The following is a 9,048-nucleotide window of genomic DNA, read 5'->3' as shown; positions in this document are numbered from 1 at the left end:
ATTACAACTTAATAATAAAAATAATCTTATAAATTTAATGAGGATTAATTTATTATATTTTTTTACATATTTATGAATTAATTTGAATTTTTTATCTTTTATGAGTTACGATCTTTCACCTTTTAACCAAAATGAATATTTATGATTTTTATCATCCTTAAACGTGTATAAGCAGAAACATAAAAATAAAATAAAAATAAATCCATGCAATTTGCAACCCCCTCCCTATTATAAACTACACTAACACTGTTTTCCCACCAATACAGTGTATGAGGACTATCAAAAGAAACAAAAGAGTGAACCGACATGTTACTATCATTGTGTAATTAGTTATGCACTTTAGCACGTAAACCATGATAGGTTGATTAAGACGGTTGAGCTATAGACGTTACTATGTACCTTTGATACTCCAAGCTTCCACACCACACCTACTCACCTTCCCTCTCATCTCATCTCTATATAAATTCATCAATCCACCACCACCATTTCATACCATTGCCATAGTATAAATCTCACCAAATTTTGCTGAGACTAATTAGTAAAATAGAGGCAAAAAATGGAATCTAAAGAGTCCATCTTTGTGAAGCTTTTGCTGATTCTGCATTTGTCCGTTCTCTGTGTTTCACAGGATTTTGATTTCTACTACTTTGTTCAGCAGGTTAGAATAGATTCTGTCTTTAATATTGCTGAAGATCATTCATTAATTCTGTTAGTAAAAAATTTATTCTTTTTTTTCTTCTTATAACCAAAATGATTGTTCTTGGATTTTGCATTTGCAGTGGCCAGGATCATATTGTGACACGACACAGAACAGCTGTTGCTACCCTACAACTGGAAAACCCGCTGCAGATTTTGGCATTCATGGGCTTTGGCCTAATTACAAAGATGGTTCATACCCATCTAACTGTGATTCAAACAATCGTTTTCAGCCATCTCAGGTACTTTATCCTACGCCAATTCTCATATGTTTTTTTGGGTGTAAAATGATTAGACTGAGATTTAACTAGTTGATTGAACAAGGTGTGCTTACTATAAACTCTAATACCGTGATGGTAATAAAGTTACAGTTTTCCAGGGTGGCAAATTTAGAACTAATTGCTATGTAACTATTGTTATAATTAAAAATATTGTTTTATGAATAAAAAAAAATATGATTGAGAAGACATAATCTTATTAAGTTGGTCAGTGAAATTTTCTGAAAAATATTAATCATTGATAAAATTATTTAATATTTTGTATTAATATGATGGTAAAAAAAGACCAATGTACTTTCTTGCTTCTTTTGAATCAAGATTACTTCTCTGTCCGGTAAACCATTACTTAATGTGTTAAGCTAAATAAATAATGCTTCATTGGATTATAGTGCCTTATCCTATAAAAATCCGTTGCCTTTTTGTTCCCTCACAAGACAATCGTTTCCTAAAGTTCCACTTTCTGTTTTAAGCAACACAACCGTCCGCTTGTGTCCTCTTTTTATGCGTATTTCTACAAATTTTTTAAGCTTTTTAGTACCCTTTGAATTAAATACTCGCGGCACAACTGCTAAGCACAGAAAAAGCTTAAAAGAAATCAAAGAAAAGAATATTCTTTTTTTATACTTCAATTTCGTGTTCTACCTTTTCTTGTGACTGTCACACTAATTAAAAAAGTCTTGCTTAATTAGCCACTTAAATGCTTTTACATTAATAATTAAATTATATATTGTGGCAGATATCAGACCTCACAAGTAGCTTGCAGAGGAACTGGCCCACACTAGCATGCCCAAGTGGGAATGGGGTTCAATTCTGGACCCACGAATGGGAGAAACACGGCACTTGCTCTCAGTCAGTCCTTAAACAACATGACTATTTTGAAACAGCTCTCGATCTCAAGCAGAGAGCCAACCTCCTCCAAGCTCTTACAAATGCTGGTACTATATTACTATAAAAATATTCACAACTCATCTCTGTATAATTTTTAGTATATTTTTCATTCTCATAAAATTAAAATATATCATTTTTTTTAAAATAAATTCAGAAAAATTCAAACTTACAATAATAATGCATAACCAATGGAAATGTAATATTTTTTTTATATCGATTGTGCATAAAATTGATATAAAATTTGAATTTTTTTTATATCAATTATGCATATAATTGATATCCGAATTTTATCCTAAATAAAAAAAATGATACCTTTTAATTTTGTAAAGGGGAAAAATATATTGAAAATTTTAGAAGAATAAATTTCAAATATTTTTATATTTATGAGGATAAATAACATATTTTAATATTATTATTATTGTATATTCATACCGAAATTATCTAATTTACTTCAAATAAAAATGAGGTTAAACAACTTGATCACATTTAATTTATACAATGCCAATGTTTATGCTAGTATATATTCTCACTTAGAAATGCATTTTTGGACTAATAGGAATACAACCAGATGGAGGGTTTTACAGCCTAAGCAGCATCAAGGGAGCTATAAAGAATGCAATTGGGTATACTCCATATATTGAGTGCAATGTGGACACATCACGTAACAACCAGCTTTACCAAGTTTACTTGTGTGTGGACACCTCGGGCTCTAACTTCATTGAATGCCCTGTGTTCCCTAGAGGGAAATGTGGCTCCCAAGTTGAGTTCCCAACTTTCTAATACTAGGAACCAATAAAGGTGTCAAGTGCATCTTACCCTTCATGTTTGTTAATTTGCAGTTATTTGTGTTTGTATTTGCAATTATATTATAGTCTTATAGTTATTCTCATGAGCTATATATACTTCAATAGTCTCCAATTGTAAGAGTAACTTGCAACTATAAATTTTATAATATTTTATAACACTAAAAACAGAGCAATTTCTAATAAGAAGTTGAGTTGAAGGATACAACAGAGAACAAATGGGAGCACGCCTTTTTAAATGGAGATTACAATATCTAGAACTAAAAGAAATACTTAAATATAATTTTATTCCTTTAAATTTAGGATATTTTTTATTTTGGTCTCGCAATTAAATTTTTAATTCTTAAATTTGTAAAATGTTGTTTTAGTTCCCAACTTCATATTAGGAGACTAAAAATATATTCTTTTTAATCCCTCAAATAAAGTTTGGAGACTAATAACAACAATTTTATTCTTAATTTTTTTTATTAGTTACTTTAATATATATATATATATATATATATATATATATATATATATATCAATCACCACAAAAAAAGTCTTTTACATTAATTTTGGAAGGCTTTTCCATCAGTTTCCACAACCTCTGTGAAAAGTGGGATCATAGAAAGTGGTCACTTTCTACCTCGATTTAAAGTCCATGTAGAAAATCACTTCTTAAAGGTGTTTATTAATAGTTAATTCCACCTTGAAATCTTACACAAGTTTATGTTTTACATTTCTTTCTATCTTTTTGTTTTATGTGCTAACACATTATATATTATAGATTCAACATTATGATCAATCAAATTATAAATTACATTATCAACAAGTTTTATAAAATATAAAGATTTTTAAAGTGACAATTTATTCAAAATAAAGGTAAAAATCATGAGTAGTCTAGATAAATGAAAATTTGTCATTATTGTCAATAATTATACAAAAGAGTCTACAAAAAATGCACAAACAATGCAAACAAACTTATAAAACAAACCAATTATACAAAAAATACAAGAAGTGGACAAATACTGCATACAATGATAAACAAGAACATAAAAAATGTGAAAAAGAATTCTTCCTCTCCAAACCTCCAAAGGACAATACAAGCAAGTAATTGATTTCATACTTTTGAACCTTTTTTTTTTGTTTTCTGTTAGACCCTAATGTTGTTCGGGCAAAAAAGAAAGTATTAAGAAAAAAAAAACAAAAAAAGAGAAGAAAAGAAAAGAAACAAAAAATGAATGATGAAAAAAAAGAACAATAAAAAAAAAGAAAAGCAATGCGAATCCCGAGGAGGAAAAATAGATCAATCCGGTGGTGCCATTTGGCAACATCGTCAGAGAAGAGGGAGTGGTCACCAGGTAACCCTTCATTCCCTCACTCTCTCACGTTCTTCCCTCTTCTCCCCCTTCCTCTCTTCTTCTTCCTCTCCCGTGTTCTCTTCTTCTTCTTCTTCTCCTACAAAGCCTCGTTGTTCGTCTCGTCAGTGAGCTCCATGGGCACCAGCAAGATCTTTACATGTTGGTATTGTCATTTTTTTTCAAGGGACTTTATTTGATGATTTTTTTTTCACATTCCATAATCCCTTTCTTTTGTTCCTCTTTTTCTTCCATCATTTTACGTTTTCAAGAGAATTATCGTGCGCCACCACCGTGGTGCCTCTTTCGCACCATCGTTCTCCTCCTGGCGGCCTTGCGTCACACCGCCTGCACCAGTTGATGGAAGCTTACTTGTGAGGCTTCTATGGAGGCTAGATCTTTGAGCTTCAATGAGGTCCTTCTATGGTGATTTTCCACCATGGACATGCAGTGGAAGATAAAGCAGAAGAGGTGAGAGGAGGCATCATCCACTAGGGAATAAGCCATGGAAAAAGGAGCTTCACCACCAAGAGAGTGCCTAGGATAAGAAGCTTAGAGAAGAAGCTTCGATGGAGGAAAAGAAAGAGAGAGGGGGGGGGGGGGGGAGGGGGAGGGAGCATGAAAGTGAAGGAGGAAAAGAGGGAGAGAAGTTGAACTTTGAAGTGTGTCTCACAAGACTCTCACTCATTAAAGTTACAACAAGTGTTACAGATGCTTCTATTTATAGCCTAGGTAGCTTCCTTGATAAGCTAGAACTTAGCTACACACACCCTTCTAATAACTAAGCTCACCTCCTTGAGAAACTTCATTGAGAAGATTCCTAGAGAAGCTAGAGCTTAGCTACACACACCCCTTTAATAGCTAAGCTCATCTCCTTGAGAAGACAAGCAAGAACTTAGCTACACACACTCTATAATAGCTAAGCTAGCCCCCATTCTAAAATACATGAAAATACAAAAAAGTCCCTGCTATAAAGACTACTCAAAATGCCCTAAAATACAAGACTAAAACCCTATACAACTAGAATGACCAAAATACAAGGTCCAAAAGAAGGAAAAACCTATTCTAATATTTACAAAGAAGAGTGGATCCAAACTTCGTCCATGGGTTCAGAAATCTACCCTAAGGTTCGTGAGAACCCTAGGACCTTCTTTAGCAGCTCTAGCCCAATCTTCTTGGAGTCTTCTGTCCAATATCTTTGGGGGTAGGATTGCATCACCAGTGGCGCTAGGGAGGTGCGCCACCCTTTGTGGTGGTGGTTCCCTTTGGTCGTGCCATTTTTGGGTGAGGCAACTAGGGTTTTCCAACCTTGTTGGATAATCAAGGGTTGGGCCAGGTTGCCCTGACTCGATTCCAACCCAACCCAAAAAAAACAAATTATTGTTTACACCCCATTTTTAACACATGCATCCCTTTTTTATTTTGGGCCTAATCTATTTTTGCTCTGAAATAAAATGAAAACAACTATTTACACCACCTTTTTCTAGACATGCACCTTTTTTTTCATATTGGGCCTTGCCCATTTTTGCGAAGTCTAAAATTAAATGAAAACAACTATTTACATTTCTTTTTCAGCACATGCACCTTTTCCATTTTGGTCCTAGCCCGTTTTTTTATGAAGTCCAAAATAAAATAAAACTAATGGTTACATTCCTTCTTTATAGATGCATCCCTGCCACTTAAGATGGTGACTAGGCCCACCTTGTCAGAACTCCGTCAGTGTTGACTAAATCCAAGTCAACCCTTTGACTTTGACAAAAAAAGAAAAGGAAAATAAAAAAAATTATAAATATTAATGGATAGCTCTTTACTTTATTTTATTTCTTTATGGTCTCTATTGTCTATTTTATTCTTCAATGTGATTTTTTTTTATCATTGTCTAGCTAGTTAGTTTAATCAATAAAGTCTTATAAATATCTCGTTATTCATCTTATTGCCCCCATGTTTTAATCCCACATCCTTAATTACTAAGTGTACTCTCCACTTTTATTGTATCCCTTTCTACTCTCATTCTATTTATCTGATATCTGATTTCATAGCACTATGTCAATTATTTATTTATTTTTACAAATCCATATTGGCATTCTTTAGTACACGCTTACACTATGTGCACTCCATGCTGGGTCTTCGACTTGCTTGGGGGTGTTTCAATAACGTGTGAGTAAATTTTGTGAACACCATATTGGGTCTCCGATTTGCTTGAGTTCACAAAGTTTACCACAAAACTAAAGTCTTTTCTTAAAAAGATAAAATTCTCTCATAAATGAACACTCAACTCTCCTTTTTTTCATGTTCCACGCACTCCATGTTGGATCTCCGACTTGCTTAGCGGTGTTTCAATAAAGTGTGAGTAAATTTTATGAATACCATGTTGGGTCTCCGACTCGCTTGACTTCATAGAGTTTACCGCAAAATCAATATCATTTTAAAAAAAAAGTAAATAATACATAATAGAACAAAATAAAATCAACTCAACACACAAGCTCTTTTTCTACAAAGAACTACATAAGTTTGATTTTCTCAATGCACCTAGTGATACATAGGAGTGAGGGCAAATCCCTTGTCAACCAAAAAAAAAAACTAAAAAAAATAAAATCCCTTTTGTTTCTAAAAAAAATTGATTTCCTTTTCTAAATAAAAGAAAATATAACAAAATATAATGCATGTTTTCAAGGGAAGATAAATAATTAAAAGTCATTTTATTTTTAGCGTACTCGATTAAAGGCTGCCATTTTCATGAGCATTCCTTATCTTTTTTTGTTTTTCCGATGTTTTCCTTAAATAAACGTTGGTGACGACTCCCCAAGTTTCCCATTTTTGGAAAATTTATTTATTTATCTAATTTTTATTCCGTCGTCTCGTTGTGACCCACGTTGTGACAAATTGCGACTCCACTGGGGAATAGTTAGAGAGTTAAGCCATTTGATAGAGTGGGTAATTTTATCGTGACTTTTTTCTTTTTTTATTATTTTCCCTTTCTCTTTTATCCTTTCGTTGTGTTCCCATTCGTTATCATTTCATTCCACTACCGTTCTTTTTGTTGTTTTTCTTTGATCTTGTTTCTTTTATTCTTTGTGTCACTCATGCTTCTATATAACATTTGCTACATTGTTACTTCTTGGTGTGTATCCTTGTATCCATTACCTTTGTAGTTAAAAATAAATTGTGTCATTAAATCCTATTGTAGACGGCATGTGCTATACTTGTTGTGTCCGCTTGGGAATTTTCTGGTTGTTTTGTAGGTGGGGTTGGATAATTCTTAGGTTGCTTCGTTCACACATGACACCTATGATTTTTTTTTCACACTTTGAGATATTGGACCCTATACCCGGGTCTGTGTGAGAAATAGGGAGTGGAGGTTGATCTGTTGTCATGCTGGGCCTCCGACTAGCCTTATGACAGTGAAGTCTCATCTAGAGTTTTCCTCTTTTGGTGATGCATTACTGCTAGTAGTCCCTATCATCACAATGTTGTTACCTAAGAGAATGATATCTCTGGAGGCCGATGAGCTTACATGAAACTACCATTGGAAGTTGTCACTGGATAGTGGACTTTTAGACCTTTTCCGTTAGGTTCCTGAATTAGGGACACTAAGCAAACTCACCCTGTCTTGTTTCCTTGATCATATCATACATTTCTTCATGGCATCATGATGGACATATCATTTCTGCATTCATCATTTATCATATTCATGCACGACATTTGCATAAGTCATTGCATTTCCATACATATTCATTTAACATGTTTTTTTGTTCATACAATTATATACATTCTATTGTCATCATTCGCAAGTTATGCTCACTCATGCATAATACTGCCATATAGTTGCTCATGCCTTGCATTTTCCTTTGCATCGCCAAAAAGTCACAAGAAACGTGAAAGTTTACACCCCGTTCTTAGTTACATGTGTTGGGTACCATGGTGATAGCTATAAACAAACCATGTTGGGGTTATACACTCCTTTCTCCTGAAAATGATTGAAAATCACGTGAACATGGTGCCTAATGCATTGTTAACAAGAAAGGGTGGTCTTTTAGGCGTCTCGTGTCGATCTCATAAATACAACTGCCATGCATAGCATAATTATGTCTTGATCATTCATCTCTATCATAGGTTGCCGAAGTATTGACGATCAAAATTTCTATTCCTTGGAACATGGGGTTGAACCAAGTAGTCTTTTAAGAAAGGGTTTTATCAAGTCAAGGTCAAAGTATGGAAGTAGACAACTCTTGAAAGTTGGGGCAGATGATGGATCAGGTTTACATAGCCTCTTTGACTACTGCCAACACATGATTGAGCTAGTGACTTTCATAATTAAGAACCACTGATGTAACCATGTTTTATTTCCAGTTGTACTTTGACTCTAACAGGATGTAATGAAGAAAATTGTTTTAATAAAAATTAGATTTGATTCGACCCCATGATCTATTGAGTGTTCTGTGTAAAATTCGCAATACTTCAACAACTTATCATTCACATGCATTTCATGCTAATTTGTTTTGTCATATTGTTATGCATTGATAATTATACTCTTTACTTGAAATAAGAAAAAAAGTAGTCATTGTGCTAAGAAAGAAAGATTGCGCTTTACGTCACCCTTACTAGACGTGTGCCAAGACAAGGATAATGAATGACATAAAACAGGTAAAGGCCGATATGGAGGCCATGAAGGAATAGATGACAACAATGATGAAGAGATGATGAGCATGTTTTGTATTCTTTGAATGATCAATGGAAGCAGAATAGAGAAGAAGAGAAATTATTGGAGATGCCACTTCAAGGAGAAGATGAGACAAGAACAAGCTCATCACCATAGGAAGCCATAGATAAGAGCTTGAAGGTAGGAGAAGATGAGTGGAGGGAGAAGGAGAGAAAAAACATGAAATTTTATGCCTCAAATAAGGTTTGAACTTTGAAGTGTAATTCTCAAATGATCAAAGTTGAAAAAATGTTCACACATGGTCTCTATTTATAGCCTAAGTATCACACAAAATTGGAGGGAAATTTGAATTTCAATTCAAATTTCACTTGAATTTGAAATTGAAT

The 9,048-nt window shown here is 33.6% G+C and overlaps 1 protein-coding gene across 1 annotated transcript; it reads left to right on the top strand.

Annotated features, from left to right (window-relative positions):
• The first annotated feature begins 444 nt into the window (after window positions 1-444).
• On the top strand, window positions 445-2,833 carry LOC114402415 (ribonuclease 1-like). The gene is made up of 4 exons (XM_028364979.1): window positions 445-658; window positions 780-938; window positions 1,711-1,909; window positions 2,419-2,833. Exons 1-4 carry the CDS (start codon window positions 557-559, stop codon window positions 2,640-2,642), a joined length of 684 nt encoding a protein of 227 aa, XP_028220780.1. The 5' UTR covers window positions 445-556; the 3' UTR covers window positions 2,643-2,833.
• The last annotated feature ends 6,215 nt before the right edge of the window (window positions 2,834-9,048 follow it).

Source organism: Glycine soja, chromosome 20 (assembly GCF_004193775.1).
Source record: "Glycine soja cultivar W05 chromosome 20, ASM419377v2, whole genome shotgun sequence".
Lineage (NCBI taxonomy): Eukaryota > Viridiplantae > Streptophyta > Magnoliopsida > Fabales > Fabaceae > Glycine > Glycine soja.
The sequence above is the reverse complement of the archived record's forward strand: the minus strand, read 5'-3'. Positions and strand labels throughout refer to the sequence as shown.

Bases quoted from the DNA above. Each gene is read 5' to 3' on its own strand.
- LOC114402415 (XM_028364979.1), top strand. From the start codon at position 557: ATGGAATCTAAAGAGTCCATCTTTGTGAAGCTTTTGCTGATTCTGCAT. The intron at 659-779 runs GTTAGAATAGAT...TTGCATTTGCAG, and splicing joins TCTACTACTTTGTTCAGCAG to TGGCCAGGATCATATTGTGA. The intron at 939-1,710 runs GTACTTTATCCT...ATATTGTGGCAG, and splicing joins ATCGTTTTCAGCCATCTCAG to ATATCAGACCTCACAAGTAG.